The sequence below is a fragment of the Xenopus laevis genome, chromosome 4S (genome assembly GCF_017654675.1).
Source record: "Xenopus laevis strain J_2021 chromosome 4S, Xenopus_laevis_v10.1, whole genome shotgun sequence".
In the NCBI taxonomy this organism is placed as follows: domain Eukaryota; kingdom Metazoa; phylum Chordata; class Amphibia; order Anura; family Pipidae; genus Xenopus; species Xenopus laevis.
In genome coordinates, this window is record NC_054378.1 from 56,404,641 (window position 1) to 56,429,410 (window position 24,770).

Genomic DNA, 24,770 nt, shown 5'->3' on the forward strand with positions numbered 1-24,770 from the left:
AACATTTTTTATTTTGCACAGCCTATCTATTTAGCCAGTTTTTATTTTTATACTGAACAATTCCTTTAAGTATGATATAATTGAGCAGAAAAGAGTACAGAGACTTGTAACTAAACAGATAATAGGGATGGAAGAATGACATAGAAGAATCAAACTATGAGGAAAGGCTATCAAGTTTGGGATTGTTTTTCTCTTGAGAAAAAATGTGCTTGCGAGGGGCATGAGTACATTAGAGGACATTATAGACTGATAAACATTTTTTACGGAAAAGATCAAAGAACCTTTTGAAGAATTGAGCTACATGTGAAAGGGCCACATTGTCTCAGTGCTTGTCGCTAGGGATGGGCGAATTTTTTCGCTTGTTTCGCCGCAAAAATGACGCCCATAGAATTGTAAACTTAAAAAAAAAACGCGTCAAAACAATTTTGCCGCGCGACAACATTTTTCGATTCAGGACTCCCTCGTCTACCCAGAAAGGAATCTCCTCACCCACAGAGACCGCATCCAAAAGGCAAGCAGCCACCCCTGGACTGGAAAGTGATCAGAGTATCCTCCATCCATGGTGGCCCTGGGATGCAGGGGGCTATTCTGAAAAAAGCTACATTCTCCAAGCTGCCATTCTGCTCTGTGGCATACATGTCCAATCGCTTGTATCAGTCCAACAAGCCCAGAGTTCAAGTTCCACTAGATAACTGTCCTTTGGATGCAAAGGCATCTGCCACAGGCTCCCTTTTTTTGGGCTTTGTTATTAATTAACCAATACTTTGGGTTTGGTAAAGTGCCACAGATGCTATTGCTAATTGGCTTTCCAAATATTTTTTCAATTTTTGTATAGAACACTGTTCTTAATAAACAATGCCCAAGGTTAAGCATTCTGCCTCTGTGCCATTCTGCTATTATTCTGGGGGTATATATACATGAAATTGCCTCTGTGCCACTCTGCTATTAGTTTGGGGGTATTTATCCTTGGAATTGCCTCTGTGCCTTTCAGATATAAGTCTGAGGGTAGTTATACATGAAATTGCCTCTTTGCCATTCTGCTATTATTCTGGGGGTATTTATACAATAAATTTACTATGTGCAATTCTGTGGTATTTATACATGAAATTTCCTCTGTGCCATTCAGCTATTAGTCTGGGGATATTTATATAGGAAATTTCCTTTGTACCATTCCACTATTAGTCTGGGGTTATTTATACATGAAATGCCATTCAGATTAGTCTGGGAGTATTTATACCTTTAAATTTCCTCTGTGCCATTCAGCTGTCTGGGGGTATTTGTACATGACATTTCCTCTGTGCCATTCAGTTATTAGCTATTTTTTAAGCAAGACCCCTTTCCTTCATCACAGATGGGTGACTTCAGGCCCCACCTTGACCATCGCTGCAGCTCCCCCTTCACTAACTTCCATACATCCATGTGGTGCTCTTTCCCTAGGCAGCGATTTACACTGATGCATCAGGCATTTTTTTTTAAAGCCGCGAGCGGGATTCAAGCTCATGACCATCTGCACCATTGGTGGATGCCTTAACCACATGGCCATTGGGAAAGCCTCCCTAACTAGAGTTTCTAGGGAGCATATTGACTCGATTAGATGAAAGATTACCTACCAGTGCTGGTTGTCTACGATCTGTGTATAAAAGTACCCAAGTGCCCCAGAATGTATATTGGCGTGGAGGAGCAGATTTTAAAGATGCTTGCTTCTGCCCCGCTTGCTCATAAGCCCCTACCCATTGAGCAGAGTGGGTGGAAAAGTGGCCTCTGGGGTGCAATTGCCCAGGGACCCCAAAGGGTGCCTTCTGCTACCTGCACTTCCACCTTCCCTTAGTGGTGACCCCAGACTTGGATCTTCGTGGGACAACTTCCTCCTGTGCCTCCAGCCAGTCCCGCGTCGCAGAGGATGGGTCTGCTGCCTGCAACCCCCCCAGGTTAGTGTTAACAGACACAAAACACACAAACACATACTTTGTACACTATTACACATTTACACTTACTAGGGATGCACCAAATCCACTATTTTGGATTCTGCCGAACCCCCGAATCCTTCGCGAAAGATTCGGCCGAATACCGAACCAAATCCGAATTTGCATATGCAAATTAAGGGTTGGAAGGGGAAAACATTTTATACTTCCTTGTTTTTTGGGAAAAAAGTCACGCAATTCCCCTCCCCTAATTTGCATATGTAAATTAGGATTCGGTTCAGCAGGCAGGAGGATTCGGCCGAATCCAAATCCTGCTGAAAAAAGCAGAATCCTGAACTGAATCCTGGATTCGGTGCATCCCTAACACTTACACACACTCGCATACATATTTGGGGGATCAGGGGGGTTTCACTCACACATACTTGTAAATGCACACAACACACATTTTGCCAATGCACACACACATATACACACAAAATGTTGTAGCTTTTAGAACAGGTTTTTCTACTCAAATTGAATCTGGCTCATAAGTTTTCATAGGATAAACCATAAAATAAAGTATTTTCATTGATGTGAATCACGCTCATAATGTTTGTTTTTCTAAATTCATATATATAAATAAGAAATATATATAAATTACAATAATTTAAAGCACTGAAGACTTTATGAAGAGAATATCTCACTATGTTATAGATGCCCTTGCCCTGGGTAATGATTTTCCATCAGGAGCTTGTATTATGCAGAAAGTGATAGATTCCAGCAAGTGAGGGGTTATCACCAGAGAGAAGATTATTCAAATCTCAGGTATGCAGCAAATAACTTTATAGCTATGTGTCCATAAAGTAGAGCTGTATTTCTACTCAAGGGTCTAATGTTCCTACCCACAGGACTTGGTAAAGGGCCAATGTAAGGTAATTATTGACTCTCTCTCTCTGAGAGAACAGACTTATTGTGCTCTTAGATAATTAAGCATGTCCAGCTATGGAACTGACCCTGGTGAGACTTATAATAGCAATCTGCTTTTGCTTATTTGAGTTAATGTCTGATCACATGAGTTTTAGGGATTAGATGAATTCAAGCTATTGGGAAAGCACTTTGGATGGAGATGGAGAAAGCTCCTCCATTATACTTTAAATATGTTGAAGCTGTTAACCAAATGTACAGAAAATGTAATAAAGCATAAAATATACTACATACAGCAGTGACCTGATGTGCTCTCTTTAATTTGTATTTTTATTTAAGCCAACATTTAATCTTCTGATCTTCTGATTGTGACTTTCCAGCTTCTGGCAATGGTTAATTTAACAACAAGGTAAATACGTTATTGTTCTTGAACCGATATGCATAACTGAAAGCCCCTGAAGAGGGTGTGACCATACAATGGAAATTTTACATTATTCCCGACAGGTTGAATGTCCGACAGAACTACAGTATATATTGCATACCTGGCCCACTCCATTAAAAACTGAACTCACTACTGAGGGGAATCTTAAAACCTTTTGGGAGCTGAACACCTTTAACACTAAAGTAGTGTATATATTTCTTCTAAAAGGAAGAAACATCCAACTGCTTAACCATATGCTCCTGCATGTTTCCCTTATATTAACACATCTGCAGCTCCTCCTCACCCCTAAACCCCCCCCTGTTAAGCACTGGGGTGCACCAGATAAGATATTGGGTATGGGATTTAGCCATTTTCATTTCTTCTTGTCCAAATTCTCAGTATTCAAACTGAATCCAGACTGTAAACAATCGATCTTTTGCAGCCTATCACCTTGAAAAATGAAGAGTCGCCAGCGTTTATTGGGACTTTTCAACTATTTTTTGAGGAAGTCCTATCTACTCTATTGCACTTCGCCTGGTTTGAGGTGATGAAGGCAAGTCTGGTGCAAGAGGTAACGTTCAGTAAAATCCACATCTTAGTGAATTTACATAGTTATGTCCATTTGCCAGGCGCTAGTGAGCTAAGTACCGCTACAGTCTATCTCCTTCGCTAGCGAAGTTACCATGGCGACCGTTAGTAAATCTGCCGAATTTTTGCTAGCGTTAGTCACTTTGTCCTATAGAATTTACTTCTTCTCTTACCTCTTTTTTATTCCACCATCCAGACATATTACTGTATTTAAAATGTTTTTTCCCCTAAATTTGCCCCTAGTTTGTGATGTATCATCCCAAACATTTCCTCTCTGACTGCTGCTTTTACTCATTAGACTAATTTGCTCTCATTTATCATCTACAGTATATTTTATGACTCCTGGTGGGCTGGTTTGTTTCAGTGCACGCGAGTAGCTGAATCAGAATGAGTACAATCATGATAAGAATCAATACATGCTGTGTAGGGGGGGTGCCCCTGTACTAGTTTAACACTAGTACACACATATTGCCCATGTGTGACGTTGCTTTAGTCACAGAAATATTGCTCATTTATTTATGACACTGACAGATGGTATTTGATTTAGGGTTGAGCAAACACTGCTTAACGCTTCTCCATATGGTTGCCTCAGTGCCTAAGTAAGTAAAGAGCAGTGTCGGACTGGCCCACAGGGATACCAGGAAAACTCCCGATGGGCTCAGGTGTCAGTGGGCCCTCTTGCATCTAACCATTTAGCATATTTTATGGTCATTCCCTATTTCTTTATGGGAATCAAATGCTTAATAATGGAAGAATATATAAAGTAGATATAAAAGACTGGGATAATAAAGAGGTTGAGAGAGGAGGAATAATAGTTTGGAAAGTGAGTCCATGGTCTAAGGTGGGCCCATAGTCTAAGGTTTTCTGGTGGGCCCCTGGCATCCCAGTCCAACACTGGTAAAGAGTTAGGGGCATTTGCCGGGGGGGGGGGCGCAGCTAGGCTGGGGTGGAGGAGGGAGGGAGTCTATGTAGGGTAGGGGGGTCGTTTTTTTTGTTATTAAGGGTGGCATATCTATGGCCAAAAGGTGTGGAAATTTGGCCGGAGAGCGTAGAGATTGTTATCATAGAGGACCGAGAGAAGAATGATATTCTGGAAGGTCAGTCTGAACACAGAATAGGTGTCTCCTTCCTGCTCAATGCCTCCACTGACATTACCTGACTAACTTCTAGATATGTAGCACTCTCGGTTTCATACAGAAGGGCTTTGTGTCCTGGGTGTCAAATACTACCTTGAAATCAGTCATTTGTTCATTATCGTTCCAAGTGTTTTTCAGTAAAAGGCTGGAAGAATTCATTTCCAAGGCATTTGGGGGCAAGAGCCAGTTCCTGTCGAAAAAGATACATACACAACGGTCTAAAAAGTTCTTCTGCAGCAAGGTTCCATTTAAGCTCAGATCTGCAGGAAATCCCGAATTGAGGGGCTTCAGGAACAGGAAGAAATCCAGCAAAACAGCTGGGCTGGGGGACTCATTCCCTTCACCAGTTCAGCTCCAGATCTACTGCCACATTATCCACTTGGAAGTCCTTCAGAAAGACGGGGTCCCTGGGTGCTAGAAGTAAGGTTACAACATTTTCTGGGTGCCTGTGAAAAAAACACAGACACTGGAATTTCGGGATCATCTTCCTCCCCCAAGGTGTCTTATGTCCCCATTTCTGAATTCTCCAGAAAAAAGGCAAGATTTGCTGGCCTGTTTGGAACAGATGTTGGCTCAAAGAGTTATAATTCCTGTACCCCTTTAGGTGCAGGAGAAGGGGGTTTATTTCTACTTCTAAATGGTCTGCAAACCTTCAGGGGACTGGTATCTGATCTTGAACCTAAGCCCGTGAACCGGTTTCAACATTCCAAAAGTTCAAAATGGAGTCTCTGGAGTCAGTACAAGTAGGGCTGTGTGCCGTGGCTTGCTGAGTGTGTACCCTAGACATCACATTCTGATATGTGCCTTTCAGGGGTGGCAGGGGATAAGAGTATTCCACTACCTGTGCTTCTTCAAGGTCTCAATCAGTGAGTTACAGGGACAAGGTGTTCAAGGCTCTTCAAGATCATGACTCATCTAGACTGGTCGAAAAGTCTGGAGCAGTTCTGAATACCCAGTCAGGGGTGAAAAGACACAGCAAGATCTTCGCTCGAATGTAGCCAGGCTTCTGAGGATGAAGGTTTCTTCCATTCATCTAGTGGCATGGGCACACTGGCACATGAGGTGAAGCAGGTAGGTGCCTGTGGATGACTTTTGTTTGGTGGGATGGGTTCTTCAATGAGGTGAGGAGGGGCCTGACCTGATGACTGCCGATATGGAGAGGAACCAGGAAAGGAAAATCACAGTAAATAATGAAGCAATTTTACCTTTTCTATCTCTTTCTCCTGGTGAAGAACACACCAAGCATTGCATATCAGCCAACTCTACTCGCTGCTGTATAAAAAGGCAGTACTGAACCAACCTAAACAAAAACAACACTGACTCATTCCATTACAAGCAGAAGAGCTTTTAGGAAAACCATGTGCCATTAAACAATGTTTTATACATTTGTTGAATATTGAAATGTTTTCTTAATTTGCTGACTACTGTGCCATTTCTTTCAATCGTTATTATTTCCATTCTGTCCAGGGTCAGACTGGTCAGCTGGTTTCACAGGGGAAATCCCAGCAGGCCCCACTAGCCAATGTCCTTTTCCTGGCCAGGGACCCTAGTTTTGTTTAGCTTTCTTCTAGCAATTTGGTTGTTAGTAAATGGGCCTCTTAAAGTATGGTGATCCAAATTACAGAAAGATCCCTTATCTGTAAGGCCACGGGTCCTGAGCATTCTGGATATAAGATCCCATACCTGTATATAATAGGACTGCCACCTTTCCCTGCCACTAACTCAAATCCCTTTTTTAAAAAATTCCGTAACGCTTGTTTGTTAAATTATTGTAAAATCTATGTTCATTATAAATCAATGTAAAGTGATGCATAGCTTTCTGGCAGTATATAAATAAAGATGACTCTTGTAAAAGTTGAAGAGAACTGCCTTCTTGTTGTAGCAAACTACATATCTGAGATTCTGTCCAGAGCTGCTTATCTCACTACACACCGGTGTAACCGAGGAGTTTGGAAAAGGAGCTGCTATATGCAGTCAGGCCTAGGAGGGTTTCTACATGATACATGAAGTCAAGATATTGGGCTGTACCATAAAGAAATGGGAACTAGATGATTGGGTATTATTTGTCCTGGAAAATCTGGAACACATTTCTCCAAATGGCAAATACAATTTCTATGTACATGGTAAATATATATTTATACACTGTGCCAACTGGATGGAACCAACAGCTAACACCTTGTTTTTTTTGCCATCAGTTACATCCCCCTTGGTGCAAAGAGTAGATCAATACATTTCTCAAAGACTGTGATGTGGACTTTTCCCTGTTCAAGGATAAGGGGGACTGAATGTATGCAGTAAGTGTTTTGCTATGGTGCATTATATAACATTGTGTGACATTGTATCCTAGCATGTTTAGAAACATGACAGATATTTAATTGACATAACATACATGTTTGCTTTCTTAAAAAAAAAGAAAATATTAGTTTATTTTTAGGCATTTATACACATTAGGAATTTTACAATGTGCTGTTCACATGACAGGGGGAGCCAGGGTTAAAGCTGAAGTCTGTCAGTGCGATTTTAAAGGAATACAATGTGTCTGTGTATACCTCCTTGGTCAAGTAGTCGCGGTCCATTTCAGCTATGGAAACACTTGCATTGCATTAGATTAAGTAGATGCCAAGCACAGGCATTCTTACATTTCTTGGCAATCCCCTTCAATTTGTTTTTTCCTTAATAAATAATTATTTCCCGCTGACATGCATCCCATAACACATGGGATCAATGGAAAAAGTTGAACATCTTTTATTTATAGAAAGGTGAAAACACATGTTCTCCTCCCCCTGTATGTACAGTAGGCTGCAAGCCAGCAGGTGTCTTTGTGAATGTATAAAACTATAAGCATGGGACGTCCTAGCTGTCTTTATCCTTATCCTCAGGAATAAGAGTGTTAAAGGGACCGTCCCACAAGGTGCTGGTGATGCCAAAACCTGGAGGGAAAAATACAAAACAGTCATAAATTGCAGCTAAAAAAGAAAAAAGGAAGAAAAGTATGTAAAAAATTAAGAGCCAACTATTATTATTTTTAGAATATTTGGGGAATGGACGCACAAGGCTATAAGACAGTGCCCCAATAGGCACAAAAGGTGTTAGGCAATGCCCGTCTCCTAATATAAAAGTTTAGTTTTGACAACTACTGCTTTTGAGAGACTCACACTGCCTTTTATTCCATTATACAAGAAAACATACAAAAACCAACAGTAACTAAAAAAAGAGGTAAATAGGGTTCTGCCGAAAAGAGTTTACTTTCAAAAAACACAAACAACAAATGTTGCACACACTGAATGCTTCTCCACACACACAGATATTAAATCCAGTGAACAACTAATGTTATTTTGTACATAGGTGGTATTACATGTGCTGCCACATCAAAAGTCACTAATCTCTTCAGTAGAACGCATTCTACTGCCAGTGTCTATTGCTGGGGATTAAATAGCTGTGTCCTTAATGGGGCCCTCAGCCAAAATAAAAAATATATATAATTCTGAGCAACTTTCTAATATACATTTTTTAAAGGAAACCTTTCAAAAAAAAAAATTGTAAAAAAAAAAAGGAAAATTGCCCATTGTTTTTTAATTGACATTTTTTTCTAGTACTTAAGATATTAGCAATTTTTAGACTGCTTATATAATGAATTTGCAACGGGGCAACCTGGTGTTGATTTTTCATACGCACACCGTTGGCAGAAAATGAATTTTGTGAGAAGAGGATGTTGATGTGATGTTGCGCTGCTCATAAAATGAAGTTAGTGAGCACAGAAGTGTCATAAACTGTCATCCTTTATTTCTTTGGCTAGTTATAAGCTAGAAAAAAATAAGTTACAAAATGTGGAAATCTATAAAACTACTGCAGGGGAATTTTAACCAATGCTTTTATATATTTTTATATATTTTTATAATTGTTAGGACTTAAGGGACCCAGTCTCGAGGCCAGTTTTGGGTTAATGCTTAATGAGAAACCCATGGAACTATAGCAAGGGAAATTATTATTTTAATTTTTTTACAAATTTATGACACTGCTGTAAGACAAGGGACTTAATAAATTATTGACCCACAAGACTGTCTTCAACCCCCCAAAATGCTTAAAAATGTCCCGTAAATCTTTGATTTGCTGAATTGTTGCCATAAGTACTTGAAATAAGTATATGTCGTTTTTTTTAAAGAACCCATGCTTCAGTAAATACAGGTTTTTATGTTTCTTAACTCTCTCACAGAAATAACAGCTCGCACTGGTACCATACATTGGCAGAGCCGGATTTACATAGTGGGCACCTATAGGCCCACTGCTGTTCGTCACCCTGTCCCCTCCCCTTTATTCGTGCAAATTTTCATCATCAATGGGGATTGGCGCATGGGAAATTTAAAAAATGATTGTATCTCCAGCACATCCCCAGTGTTTTTGAATCAATGTTGGTGTGGTTGGGCAACATGCCGCCCCCATAAAATCCTGCTGCCCTAGGCCCGGGCCTAGGTGGCCTTTCCACAAATACGGGCCTGTACATTGGGACCCTTACTTATTAACATGGGTGCTAATTTGCACCAGAAAAATAAACAGCAACAACCGACCAGCTTTGATCATAGTGTGCACTAGACTAATGGAAGGAAATTAGCTAGTAGTGCATTAATAGTATTAGCACTAATACACCTGTAAAGAACTGTAAACTTTACTTTATTTTGACACGGCATTCAAAGCCTCTCCATGGCCAAGCCCACTTTACATTTCATGGACAAACTACATATTTTTAAAGTAATATTTAAGAAGTGAAATCAAAGTAAATTGTAAATGACTCAACAAAAAGTATAATATGGTAAAAAATAGGTATAAATTCATTAGATAAACAGAGGCAGGGAATGATCAAATGAATGAAAATACAAAGTCTTCAAAAAACATCATACCAGATTTTTGATGCTCAAAGTGATGGCGGACATGGTAAGACTTTAGCCAGGCCAGGTATGAGCCCTTGCTAGGACTGCCATAGTGCAAATAATAATGTGTCATGTCATATGCCACATATCCAAAAAGTCCTCCCACAAAGATAGACAGCCCCACTGGAACTGGGAAAAGAAGCTGCACCAATATATATAGAGGAATTATCACAATGGATGCTGGAACTGGAGGGAACACTAGACGAGAGCTGTCAAAAGGAGCCTGAAATGTAATAATAATAATCAATTCATCACATTTTAGCCATGTTTCAAAATTACTTTGTAAATTCATCATAATTGCATAGAGTGGCTGTACTACATGTACTTTTTCCCACAAGGAACAACCAATGCAAGTGTCATTGAATATATGTGCATGCTAAAACATTCATTTTGTGTAGTTTAACACAGTAACATAACTGAACTCATGTATTTAGGTGCGCTTTATGGACCTCTAGTACACCTAACCTTTAGAAAGGTGTCCAAAGTCTTATATGCCCCACACTAATCACTGACTAAAAAATAGAGATGCGCCATAATGGAGTGCTCAACCTGCAAAGTTTCCGCTGGAAGTGGTGGGTGCTCAACTAGAAGTTCCCCTCCTTGCACAGGGACAAAGGTCAGTATAGGAAAAAATCCAGAAGCACATCAAAAAATTGTTGCTTTAGTGAAAAAGGTGATATATTTAACCCATTAACATTCACAAAGTTGACAGCGTTTCGGGTCCCTCCGGGCTGGATAAAGGATAAACGTTGCCATCTTTGTGAATGTTTAAGGGTTAAATAAATCACCTATTTCACTAAAGCAACAATATTTTGGTGTGCTACTGGATTTTTTCCTGACTAAAAAATAGAATCTGTTTTTACTGCTAATTGTATGTACGCAAAGAAAAGTTCCTTCAAACACTTTTTCCAGTTCAGTTGGTTTCAGATAGATCACCAGAAATAAAGATTTTTCCAATCACTTTCTATTTGTGACCGTTTTTCTAATACTGAAGTGTAAATTTTAATTTTTCACCTTCTAAAGCAGCTCTGGGGAGGGAGGGCGGAGGGTCACCAACTCTTTAAATGTTCTGAATTTAAATATTTAGTTGATACATTTGTTATATTTGTCTTTGCTGAGCAGAATCCCTGAGTTTCATTAAAGACAGCTGTTAGAATTGATACAATAGTTGCTAATATTCAACAGATACTGCTGAGAAATGTATCAACTAAATGCAGCAAATTGTAACAGGAACATTAAACTTTGAACCTAAAATTTGGGAACATTGTAAAAAATACAATTTGGAAAGCATTTGAAAAAGACCATTCGGCTAACTTGGTGAGTGTAAAGCTCTTTGGCTGTTTTCTATCATTTAACGATTGGAGTGAAGGGCCTGGGGTCTGGACACCCAGGCCAGATTTTTCTGCTTGGTAAGGATTGCCTAGCGGTCTACATCAACGTAGAAATTTGAGCAACTTGAGCATTACATGCATATATATATATATATATATACACAAAAATAAGGGATTTGACCCGCAAAGTTTATAAGTGATTTATAAGTGATTTGCTCTATTGATATATTATAATTAGTCCAAAGGAGATTGGAGCCGGCATCTTCTCTTTTTTGTTTATATGAACAATCTGAAAGCCACTGAACTGAAAAAAATTGATTGGAAGGTGAACAGCCCCTTTAAAAAGAATTTTTAAGAACACAAATAATAATTCTATTGTGTGTTAAGACAAGATTAATTGTGCTGCTGTTTTCAGACACCTTACCTTATGATGCTGTCCATGCAACATAAAGTGCAGGGTGATGAGATAGTAGTTACTAGCAGGTGGGTTCATGTGGAAGACAAATCTGTGAATTCCATATTCCATAAGTGTCCAGATCAATACTCCAATAAGGAAAAGTGGAAAGAAGAAAAACACTGGCACAGGAACGGAATAATCTGCAAAAATTACACATTAAAAAAAGCTGTTACAACAGACCCCATCAATTCCTACTGGTTCTTCTATTACATGGTGTATCTTTTGTCCAGAAGTGTGCACTATAAACTTTTCTTTTGTGCACACTGTTGGGTTTCAGCTTGGGTTACAACTAATATACATGTAAATATTTTATTGGAACAAACCCTCTAGGTTTTCCTAGCACGTATCAATACAAGATACAAGCTTAACATGAAAGCCTTATCTGGTTTGGCTTGGGGAAAAGAATATATGCTAACCAACAATTCAGTAGTTACTGGTGAATAATAGAAAAGTAATGAACTCATACACAAAGCTTATACTGATGTACCTGCAGACTAGAACTGGCGTTTGGAAGCTCTCTTAGGTGCCTGAGCTTGTGGATAAATGAAACATCTGAAATATCACTGGCCACTAACAGGCCAGAAACATGGGTTTCCAAAAAGCTAAAGCAGCAGGATATGGAATATACTCCAAACAGAGGAAATTAATTCCCACAACAATATTTTTTGATGTGACAAAAGCAGTAAATCTCAAAGTTCAGGGATGAATTGATTATCTTCATACTAAGAGAACTTTATATAATCTATGGAATACTGCGTCTAGGCCAGGGGTGTCCAAATTTTTGGCTCGCCGGGCCACATTGGAAAAAGAAAAATTGTCTGGGGCCACACATGAAATACAAAAACACGTTTGATTTGTAAAAGTAAAGGAAATACACAGAAAAGAACTACAATACCAGTTGGATAACCAGGTGGAACTATACACTGGAATATGGGACACCTGGATATTATATAGACATATTATTATATTATTATTACTAACTGGGCAATGGGCAGAGTCCCCCTCCTCCTATTTCCTCGGAAACCAAGCGTTTCAAGCTGGGCCGCATTCATATGCATCCTGGGCCGAATGTGGCCCTCGGGCCGCAGTTTGGACACCCCTGGTCTAGGCAAAGGCAGGCATGTGGCATATCTGGCTTCTTTTTCCCTGAGGGTATGCACTGGTTATCTATTTCTATTGGTGGTTCATTTACCCATGAGACTATTGATATACTTGCATTCTGGTGGTGCTATGGGAACCAAATAATTCTAGTACTATGCAAAGTATTTAAAGAATATTCCTCCTTTCATTTTCATACAGTACGTAATGATGAGATGCAACACCCTACATGGTGTTTAAAGTCATTGTACTACATATCAAAAAGAACAGTTTGGTTAAAGGAGAATTCAACTCTTAATTAAAAAAATACCCTACCCCCCAACCCTACATAGGGTTCCGTTTCGCACCAACTGCGCATTCGCCGAAAGTCACGGAAATTGCCAAAGTGAAGGAAGAAGACTCGAAGATTACCGAAGTGCCGGAAGATGGCGCCCGTGAACTCCGATGCCCTGAATCTGCACAGAGGGGTAGGTAAAGAGTTAGGGGCATTTACCAGGGGTAGCAGCTAGGATGGAAGGGGAAGGCAGGTCTATGTAGGGTTGGGGGGTAGGGGTTTTTCTCATTAAGGGTTAAGTTCTCCTTTAAAGGTGTCATAGCCAAACAGATTATTTTATTTGATTAGAGAGGTTGCTATACACTTTTTATTGCTAATGTCAGATCCAGTGGTATAGCAAGAGATCGTCAGTCCTGCAAAAGGGCCCAGCACGCAAAAGTCTACAAAGGGGTCTGCAGCTCCTCCCACCTGCACCCTAACTTCACTCTTGCCACTGCATGCTCACGGGTATGTAGAGGTAGACAACCACGCAGTCTGGGCCCTCCTGTTCATTGGGCCTCCACCCCGTCAGGTCAGCTTTCTATATAGTTACAGCACTGGACAGATCAATGGTTTTCACATTATTTCTTTTTTTAAATACCTTTACAGCAATGACACAATGCTATTTGCTGTGTGTGTTTTGTCGCAGCTACAAAACACCAGAAAATACTCTTCCACAGAGAATACTAAGACTTGTCTCTGCTAAAATACTTATATACTTATATACTTATATCGCATAATCGCTCCATAGTGCCTTCATAAGCACTTGAGTGTTTTAGCAGAGACAATTCTCAGTATTTTTTTATGGCAGGGTATTTTCTAGCACTGTGTGTCATTGCCCTTCCATAACATGCTAATTGTTTGATCAGCAGGTTTGTCGTTGGGAGGTGAGGCTGTTAAAGCCATGCATTCTCATCCAGAGGGAGGGGCTGCAAGGTGCAGGTGAGGAACATGTATTTTTTACTTCCTGCTGCTTTGGAAGTGGGAAGCATAAGTCCTACATGTCCCAGTTTGATACAGATATGAATTGCCCCAAATGTTCCAGGGCACTCTTTTCTGTCACTAAATATCTATAATTGTGATAAAATCCCTTTATTGCATATTGCACTTTATTAACGCTTACAATAGCCCAGTGAAATTTTTGTTTAAAATGTTAAAAATGTACCACATACTACAATGATGTTTCACATAAGTGCATATCTAGCACAACTCTGTTGCTAAAAATGTAAACATATTATTACATCATTATAATTACTAATTATTAATTGCATTATGTATACACTTTCATAAATGCCCCCCTCTGATTTTATAGGTCAAAGCTGTCCAACTGGAGGCTAAATGTGGATTTACATGGCCCGGAATGTCCAAAGGTGCCACAGTCTTTGTGTATAACATCATTTTTTATCATAATTTGGTCAAAGCCTGGCAAGTAGTATTGCTGCCAAAGGCGACACTACTATGGGGCTCATCAGCCTGTTTCCTGCCTGCACCCCCACATCACCCCCTCCCCAACTTACTCAATAGCTCATTTCCTCACTTCCCCATCATTGACTTCGGAACCACCCTAGTCATGTGCCTACCTCTGGCCCTGAATCTGTACCCATACATGTAGAATATTGGTTTTGGCTGAGTAAGTACCTTTGGTGAATGAAGAGAAGAGCCTTGTGTTTCCTTGAGACAGTTCTGTGAGACAGTACCAAGATAAATAAAGAACCACAGGGACCCATACAGACAAAACGATGTACCTGCATAGGGTGAAAAAAAACAGAGCTATAAGGTATTACACACAACTCCAAAAATTACACCAGTGGTGGGGTTTATTACATTTTCACTTAATTACCCTTGATAAATACTGGGCTACATTCTATATCAATAGGAGTGTTCACATAAATAGGCCAATTAACCAAGCTCAAGTGAAGGATTCGAAGTAAAAAAACTTCGAATTTCGAAGTGTTTTTTGGGCTACTTCGACCTTCGACTACGATTTCGAATCCAAGGATTCGAACTAAAAATCGTTCGACTATTCGATAGTTGAAGTACTGTCTCTTTAAGAAAAAACTTCGACCCCCTAGTTTGCCACTTAAAAGCTACCGAACCTTATGTTAGCCTATGGGGAAGGTCCCCATAGGCTTGGCTAAGTTTTTTTGGTCGAAGGATAATCCTTCATTCGTTGGATTAAAATCCTTCGAATCGTTTGATTCGAAGGATTTAATTGTTCGATCGATGGATTATTCCTTCGATCATTCAATCAAACTTTTTGCGCAAAATCCTTCGACTACAATATTCGAAGTCAAAGGATTTTCATTCCCCAGTCGAATATAGAGGGTTAATTAACCCTCGATATTCGACCCTTGATACATCGGCCCCCAAAAGTGGAGTGTGTAGACAAAAAAAGACATGTGTAAAGCCATAAGCTCTTTTGTTATTATCCTATGTTAACATTTATGTGTCTGAATATACTGTGTGTTGTTATGATAAAATCCATGACCAATATCTGCATACAATTTGATGACCATTCATATAATTTTTAGCAAAATAATATTCAAATGGTATCCAAGTCATTTAGGGAAGTCATACGCTATAACCGATCCTTTCACTTTTCCTATTATTTCTGTTTATAATAAACAGACTGGATATTCCTACTTATACTGTAGGTTCACTCTATGGGGCAAATTCACTAAGCGCCCAACGCTAGCGGGAATTTGCTAGCGTTGGGCATTTTCGTTACTTCGCAAATTCACTAACAGATGCTGGCGTAACTTTGCTAGTGTTACTTCGCTAGTGTTACTTTGCACCCTTATGCCTGGCGAATTTGCGCAATGGACGTAACTACACAAATTCACTAACGCGCGCATTATTCTGAATGCTACCTTTTACGCTAGACTTCCTTCGCCACCTCAGACCAGCAAAGCGCAATAGAGTAGATAGGGATTGCTTCAAAAAAAGTTAACACAAAACGCTGGCGTGTTTTCTTTATTATGGGTGATAGGCTGAAAAAGATCGAAAAAAAAATTTGGGGCTCCCCTCCTTCCCCCCTACATTTCCTAACTCATGGCAACTTAACTATACAGTGGGCACATGTGTAGGGCAAAATAAACATTTTATTTGATATTTTGAAGGTTTCTCAGGCTTGTGTAGTGCTGCTACATATACTTCCACTGAAATTTGAATTTGGCGCCGTATGCAAATTAACCATCGCTAGCGTAACTTCGCTTTGCTTAGTGAATCAACGCTAGTGCAACTTTGCAACCTTACGCTGCCTTACGCTACCCCTGAGCGCAACTTCGGATTTTAGTGAATTTGCGTAGCGCTGGCAAAAATACGCCTGGCAAAGTGCGGCGAAGCACGGCGAAGCGGACGCCAGCGCAACTACAATTCTTAGTGAATGTCCCACAATGTGTCTACCAATGTAACCCTAGAAAGACATTTCTTAGACTTCTTGTGACACAAAATCTTATAAGTGAACTTCTAGGGGGTTATTTATTAAGTTTGAATGCCAAAAACTTGAAAAATTAAAGTTTTTCTTCAGAATCAGAACTTTAGTGGAAAAAGAAACTGATTTATTATACCCGGAGGCTGCTAAAAGTCAGAATCCGAAAATACTCCATCTCCAAGCTGTCGGGGTCCTGTAGACACGGGTGCTTCGCCAATGAGGCAAGTTGAGGCTGTCGCCTCAGGCGGCAGCGCCCCACTAGTTACCAGGGGCAGCAAAAATGCTGCTCCTGGTACTTTAAGAGCGAATTTCCAGGGGAGGGGGGAGCAGCAACTGCTGCTGCCTCAGGCGGCGGATGGGCCAGGATCACCCCTGCCTGTAGAAGTCGAGGGCATAGGTCCAAATTTGAAATTTGAAGATATCATGGTCTGCGCTGAGTTTCGGCCAAAAATCAGAAAACAATCATGGGTTTCACAAGGTTTTATGAAAATTTAGAGCGTTATGGGCATAAAACTCTAAAAATTCTCGGTTTTTTTGCAAAAACACAAACTTTTCAAGTTTTTTTCCGAACCGATTATATCAAGTATTTTCATTGATAAATAAGGTCAAATCGTGGATTCTAAATTGGTCAGAGCATGGAAATAACAGTATTACCAGGCTGTTTTGGAACATGACTCCACAAAGTCCGAGTGGAATAGCCGGATAGGTCGGTTCACCGGTTGATGTACCCACTCATCATACTTCTCCTGTAGGTGGCCCACTTGCCAGAGTAAAGGCTTCTCCCAGTCCACTAAATCCTAAAAAGTGGAAATAAAACTTAGTTTTAGCAAAATAAAATAGTGTGTTTCTGACTTTTTCTGTTTTTGGCACCCCTTAAACATTTGGTCAGAGTCCCCAATAGCTTAGAACTATCTTACAGATATTGCCATAGTTCCAAGAATATGTATGGCAGAAAAGTGTTCTCTGTAAAAATCAATTAACTTCATATCTAGGCTTTCATGAGTCTCTGGGAAAGGGGGAGAGTATATAAGCGCAGTCCTACTCTCTGCCCGTCTTCCTCTGAATCCGGAGCAATAATTAAAACTCACACTGAAACAATTAACTAATTACAACTTGTTGTGTCTGCTTACATTTGTGTAGCACAAAAAAGAGAAATTATTACAATAATAGTTACTGAGGCAGGCCAACTGGAGTTGTGTATCAAATATATGGACAAAAATCCCCTGGTATACGCTATACTTTGGGTTCCAGCTGATCAGAAAGAATGCTAATTATCTGGAATAATGCACACAGCTATTTTATACCAACTTTAGGAATTTAATACAAACTATTGTTTTAGAGTTTCCATTTCAGGCTAAGTGTACAAGATCCAATCCAGTTGTATGTTATTCTTTACAGATCCTACTGAACTCCCCCAAGAGGTCTGCTGCCCAAGGTCCAAGAATGTATGGAATTTTTAAGAAGCCAGATAACAGCTCTGCACTAAAAAGTACCTATACACAGTATTTAGAGGCAAGATGAGAGCAAGCATTTAATAAGAGCTGTGCAGCTGTGTAGCAGAATCTGTACAGTGGGATAGGAAGAGAAAGGTGTTCAAGATGCAGATATTGAGGTTTTTGGTGGCATGCTCCGGTATATTAATCACCTTTAGGTTAACTTTTAGGATAATGCCATACAGGGGCTGATCTCTGCCTGTATAAAAGCACAGGACGAGAATCAGCCACAACGCTGAAAGCTTTCTACTTTGTTTGCACCCAGAACCATTGTGTTGGCCTGGATGCAGGCACATGTTGCAGAGTTCGGCTCCATAATTCTAGCTTTTGCATTTCCGCATAGAATGCTGCTGCGTGTGCCTGCACTTGGGCTGATGTCAGTGTTGGAACTGATTCCTGACCTGCGCTTTTCTACAGCTCAAGATCAGTCCCCTGTGTAGCATTTAGAGATGCACTGAATCGACTATTTTGGATTCGGCCGAACCCTGAATCCTTATCGAAAGATTCGGCCAAATAGCGAACCGAATCCTTATTTGCATATGCAAATTAGGGGTGGGAAAGGGAACATATTTTTTCTTGTTTCGTGACAAAAAACACGCAATTTACCTCTCCACCCCTAATTTGCATATGCAAATTACGATTCGGATTGGCCGGACAGAAGGATTCGACCGAATCCGAATCCTGCTGTAAAAGCCGAATCCTGGCCCGAATCCCGAACCGAATCCTGGATTCGGTGCATCCCTAGTAGCATTATCCTAATTATGTATTAGAAGCCCTTATTCTTAGCAACCTCATCTTCTATTTTATTTGTTATAGTTTTTGTATTATTTGTCCTCCTCCTCTACATCTTTACAGTTTTCAAATGGGGGGTTACTGACCCCCAGCAGGCCAAAAATGTATTGCTCTGTGAGGCTACAGTTTTATTGTTATTGTTACTTTTGATTATTTCTATTTCTATGCAGGCCCTCTTCTGTTCATATTCCAGTCTCTCATGCTAACCACTGCCTGGTTGCGAAGATAAACTGGACCCTAACAACCAGTTGCTGAAATCTAAGCTGGAAAAGTCTTCAAAAATAAAACAATGAAGCCAACTGCAAATGGTCTCCTTCTATGTCATACTAAAAGTTGAATTGAAGGTAAACTACCACTTCAAGATCTTTAGTGAAAACAAGAGTATCTTAGATAAATAACTGTATACAGATCATGTATCAGCAGGGCATGCAGTGTGTCCCAACTGATGGAGAACACCCACACAACCTGGCATCCCACAATGGGAGCTCCATCCCAGTGTAGGAACCACAGCACTTAAAAGGAAGATTTTCTTGCTAAATACTATACTATTTTGCCCACACATCTGGTGGGAAAAACAATTTTTAAAATATAGGTCCCTTTCAAATTGAACATGTCACTAGAAGTTGGAATGACTACTCAGCCCACCACTCTTTTAGCCAGTTCTCTATCCAGGTACAAAAACTATTTTCCAGGCCAACATTCCTTAATTAAACCAGTAACCTTCTGTGTGGCACTGTATCGAATGCTTTAGCATAGTATAAGTAAATCACATCCACTGCCATCCCAGAATCGAGGTCCCTGCTTACCTTCTCATAAAAAGAAATTAAATAAGCCTGGCAAGATCTTTTACACATAAAATCATGCTGGCACAATCTAATAATATTATGATTTGCAATGAAGTCCAGTATCTTATCCCCTAATACCCCTTCCAAAGCTTTCCTACCACTGATATCAGACTAACTGCCTATTGTTTTGAGGCTGAGAACGTGATCCGTTTTTGAATAGCGGCACCACATTAGCAATTCACCAGTCTCTCTGCACCATGCCAGACCTCAATGAATCCTAAAAAATTAAGGCAGAATTAAGTGGTCAATTCAGCCCCTTCAGTCCATGGTGGTAGCACTTTATTTATGCAAAAAGCACAGGTCTTTGCACTTCATTCTCAAGCACAAGGACCTGCGTCTGTGGGCCTTCACCAACAGGAAAGGGACAAAGTACACTGTCCTAGTAAATGATCCCAGCAAGTGTTACTGCACTAGCTCCAATGCGACCTTTGAAGAAAAAATTGGCTTTCCACTGAAACCACAATTTGCCCTACTCAGTTTTCAATCACATTTCCCTCATTTCAGGAGTATGCTACCAATAAACGTGTCAATAGCAGTTTATTGCTATAGAAAAACCACATGGAATTGACATACCGTCTCTGGGCTGAAAGTTTTAAACTGAATTCCAGTAGAAACATCTTTATGGTCTGTGGCTGAGCTGTATTGTTGCGGTTTCTCTTTCAAGTTCTGGAAAAAAAACAAAAAACACGTTCATTAGCACTCTTTCACTTTCATTAGCAAAACTGTTATAACTTATTATAACATTGCACTAAAACTCCTAGAAAAATAGACATGGTAATTAGGGGATGTGGCCATAAAATGGGTGTGGCCCTCTTTTCATTTTTCAAATGTTGGGAGGTATGCTAAGGTGTGTGCTAGGAGATCAGTAAGTGACCCCTATACGGTATAATATATTTTCATGCAGTGGCTGTCAAAGAGAAGGCCAAATCCTTTTATTACATTGATGGGTTGCAGCATGGAGAAATGGTAGGCACATGCATTCAACCCTGAACCTCCTTTGCATTTGCAATTCTACATCAACAGCAGCTGCAGTGGTTTTTTCCCCCCAAGATTCTAGTGAAACTGAGGCCCCTTCTTGCCCCTGTAGGAGCAAAAAAGTTCAATGTGGGAGTTTCAGAAAAAAAAACTACTAGCAGACCCACAGCAGCTTTACCATATATTGGCTCCCATCCTTAAAACATAAGTATCATCAAAAACCAGACGTGATTGAACTGTGGGCAGACATAAAAAAGAAGGAAAGCAAAGAATAAGAATTAAATGTTTTACCTTACTCAACCCTTAGTTACTAAACTCATTGTACTTAATGTTTACAACCCACTGCAGAATACTAAAAATACCTTAGCCTCTTGCATGTATATTTATATTGTGCTGTGAAGTGTAAATTAGATCAATTTACTTCTTATGTATATGTATACTAGGCCTTTTAGTGCTGCATGTTTTATTGGTTTTATAGTTTCTTTATTTGCTGTCTCTTGTTGGTTTCACTTTTTTTTTTAAATCTGATTAAAGCAGAGTGGCAGAAGGTGGCTAAGAAGGTCTCCTTTGTTTCACCAGGCACTAAGTTTGCCAAATTGTCTCCTTTTAAAGAGGCGGAGGTTAAGGACTGGTCTGCTCTTCCATCGGTAGACCCTGCGGTCATTCACCTGCCAAAAAAGATCACCTTGTCAATTGATGATTGTTTTGCCCTCAAGTACCCCATGGACAGAAGGGTGGAATCTGCCCTCAGAAAGGCAGCGGGAGCACGCAAACCAGCAGTGGCTCTCATTTCAGTGGCTAAAGCCATGTCCTTATGGATCAACACCATTGACATAGCTGTAAATGAGGGGACATATAAGAAAGAGATGGCAGCAGGTTTTGTTTCAAAGGGCGCAGTATATATTACCAGATTGTCCACCCATTAGATGGCGATTTCAGTAGCATCTAGACGAGCCCTCTGGTTCAGGTCCTGGTCTGCAGATGTCTTGTCCAAGATGAGTCTGTAAACTCTGCCTTTTGAGGGATCTTGTCTCTTTGGAGACAAACTGGACGAGGTTATAGTCAAAGCCTCAGGGGGCAAGACCCAGTTTCTGCCTCAGGATAAGAAGTAACCAAGATACCAGCCATTTAAATCATTTGTGTCCCATGAATCAAGTGTTGCAAGTTCCTCCCACCATTCTAGGAACTAGGGAGGACTTTAAAGCCCTTTTTCTAGAAGAGGGCCAATCCAATCTGCCTTTTCAAGGAGTAATAAGTCTAGACCGGCTCAACCACCTAAGAAGTGTTTCTGTCTGCAGAGGGAAGAGTGGGAGCCAGAATGGCAGAGTTTTGTCATATTTGGCATGCTATCATTTCGAATAAGTGGATTTTAGACATTCTGACTAGAGGCTATTGGCATGTCGTTTTCTTCAGTTCTGGTGAGAAACAGATTTGTGGTGTCCCCTTACCCTGCCTCTGGGAAGTAGAAGAAGGCCTTGGATCAGTATGTCCAGTGGTTGATAGAAGAGAAAGTGGTGGTCCCATTGCCAACTTAAGAGTTAAACAGGGGAATCTATTCTGTCCTGTTCCTGGTAAAGAAAGCCTTGGGGGTTGGAGGCCATTTTTGAATCTCAAGGAGGTCAACAGGTATCTGAAGATTCAGACGTTTAAGATGGAGTCCATCTTTTCCATCACTTCTGTTTGGCCTATTAACCTCCCCAAGGGTCTTCTCCAAAGTACTGGTAACCCTGATTGCTGCCCTAAGGTTGGAGGGGATCTCCATATGGCATTATCTAGTAGACATCCTGTTGTCGGTGAGGAGCAAGGTGAGCCTCATTTTTCATCGGACTTTTTCCTGGAGTTCTTGCTGGCTCACGGCTGGTTTCTGAACTGGGAGAAAAGCCATCTTACTCCCACTCAGTCTCTGCTGTACCTGGGAGCTGTTTTCAACACCTTGGAAGGGACAGTGTCACTTCCACCACAGGGACTTAAAGCCTTAATCTGCCAAGTGTCACGTATGTAGGAGAAATCTCGGGTCTCTGCCCAGGAGCTAATGTCTCTTATAGGTTCCATGGCAGTGGCTATCCCAGTCACAAGGTGGACCAGATGGCACATAAGGCAAGCCCAGTGTCTCTTCCTGGACCAGTGGAACAGGGTGAGGAGAGATTAGAATCAGCAGATCCAGTTGTCTCAGGCCTTCAATCTCTATCTCAGGTGGTGGCTATCAGAGGAGAATTTCAGCAATGGGCTTCCTTTAGCTTAGCCTCAATTGAAGATAGTCACGTGGGGTTGGGGGGTGCACTTGGGCTCGGAGTGGGTCCAGAGGTGGTGGCCTCTCCAACAGAAGGGTGTTCCATCCAATGTGCTAGAAATGAAGGCAGAAAAACATGCACTGTTTTCATTTGCCAAAGTCCTGCAGGGCTCCTTGGTCATGATGCTAATAAACAACACTTCTGCAGTAGCAGTAAATGTTAGGAGGCAGGTGGGACCAGGAGCAGGTCTCTGTTGCAGGATGTTCAGCCGATTCTGTCTTGGGCAGAGAGGAACCTTGTCTTTTTGATGGCGGCGTATCTTTCGGATGTAGAGAATCACAAGGCAGACTTCTTGAGTCGGAATGTGCACCAGTGGTTCTTACATCAAGAGGTTTTTTTGATGCTGGTGGAGAGATGGGGATTGCCAGAAATCAATTCGAGTCTCAACACCCAACTGCCAGTCTTCTTCTCCAGAAGGTTCTGTCCCAAGGCAAGGGCACTGGATGCACTTCTGCAGAACTGGTCTTTCTATATGACTTTATTACGCCTTTCCTGTGGTTCCGCTCATTCTCTAAACATTTCCGAAGGTCATTCAGGACAAGGCCAAGCTGATCCTGATTGCTCCAAAGTGGCCATGCAGGCCCTTGTACCCACTTCTGCTCAATCTGGTGATAGCACCAACTTGGCCTCTTCCCAGGAGGAGGGACCTTTTACTACAGGGTCCTTTACTACATCCAGACCCAGGGGTGCTGTCTCTTCAGGCCTCAAGGATGAGCGCAAGATGTTGTTGGCCTTAGTGGTAATCGGGATCTGTAGTGACTACTCTCCTGAGGGCCAGGAAGCCTTCTACATATTCGACTTACTACAAAATCTATGAGAGAATCCTGGTGTGGAGAGGGCAGCAGGAGGAGTTAGAGGAGATTTCACTGTGTCAGGACTTGTGCTTCCTGCAGGGGTGCCTGGAGAAGGGACTTCAGTACAGGATGCTAAAGGTCCATGTGTCTGCCCTCTGAGCCTTGTCAGGTAGATCTTGGGCCAAAGATCCAATGGTGAAAAGATTTTTTATGCCCGCTTTCAAGTTACGTCCTGCAGTAAAGAGTATCTCTGTAGTTTGGAGTATTTCTGTAGTGCTTAAAGCCTTGGCTTTGGATCTTTCCAGTATGGCTTCTGACTCTCAAGACCCTTTTCCTGGTGGCTATCGCCTCTGCTGCAAGAGTTTGTTAGTGGCAGGCTCTCTCCTGTGATTCAGGCCATATCCTTTTTCTGCATGATAGATATATGATATTGAAGCCGGACAAGTGCTTCTCACCCAAGGTATTGTCATTCTTTCACTTGAAGAAGGTGGTGGTTCTCCCTATATTCAAGTCGGATCATGGGGATGTGATGCACAAGATTGACCCAGAACATTGCCTGGATCATTACCTAGAGGTTTGAGGCACCGTCAGGAAGTTGGCGAGATTGTTTGTAGTCCTGGCAGGTTGCCATAAGGGCCAGGCTGCGTCAATGGATTTACTTATGCGTCTCGAAGGCTTACCAGTTTTAAGGCAAGCTATAGTAGCTCCGAAAGGCTTGAGGGCTCATACATCTAGGGCAATTGCTGCATCCTGAGCAGCTTGGTGGAGGTTACAACGCCGCAGATATGCGAGGTGGCTTCTTGGTCTTTGGCTGGAACCTTCATTAAGCATTACTCTCTAGATGTTTCGGTCTCCGGTAGTCATGGCTTTGCAGCAGGAGCTCGTCTTGCATTCTTGTCTTGAATTAAAGGTCTCTTGCATTCTATTGGGTTTTGATGTATTTTTTCCCACCCTGAGTATTTTGAAGGTTTGGTAGATCCAGGTGTAATGCTGATATGGAGTGGCCAGGAAAAGGGAGAATTGTTTCATACTTACCGTAATTCTCTTTTCCTG

The 24,770-nt window shown here is 41.0% G+C and overlaps 1 protein-coding gene across 1 annotated transcript in view; it reads right to left on the reverse strand.

The window, feature by feature from the left end:
- Nucleotides 1–7,362: 7,362 nt before the first annotated feature.
- Nucleotides 7,363–24,770, reverse strand: part of fa2h.S (fatty acid 2-hydroxylase S homeolog) — a 43,079-nt gene continuing 25,671 nt past the window's right edge. Inside the window, exons 2-7 of the mRNA XM_018260650.2 lie at nt 20,231–20,323; nt 17,182–17,324; nt 14,733–14,839; nt 11,651–11,823; nt 9,866–10,118; nt 7,363–7,900 (exon numbers count right to left, since the gene is read on the reverse strand). Of these exons, the coding sequence (XP_018116139.1) occupies nt 7,824–7,900; nt 9,866–10,118; nt 11,651–11,823; nt 14,733–14,839; nt 17,182–17,324; nt 20,231–20,323 (846 nt within the window). The 3' untranslated portion in view covers nt 7,363–7,823. The remainder of the gene's footprint in view (nt 7,901–9,865; nt 10,119–11,650; nt 11,824–14,732; nt 14,840–17,181; nt 17,325–20,230; nt 20,324–24,770) is intronic.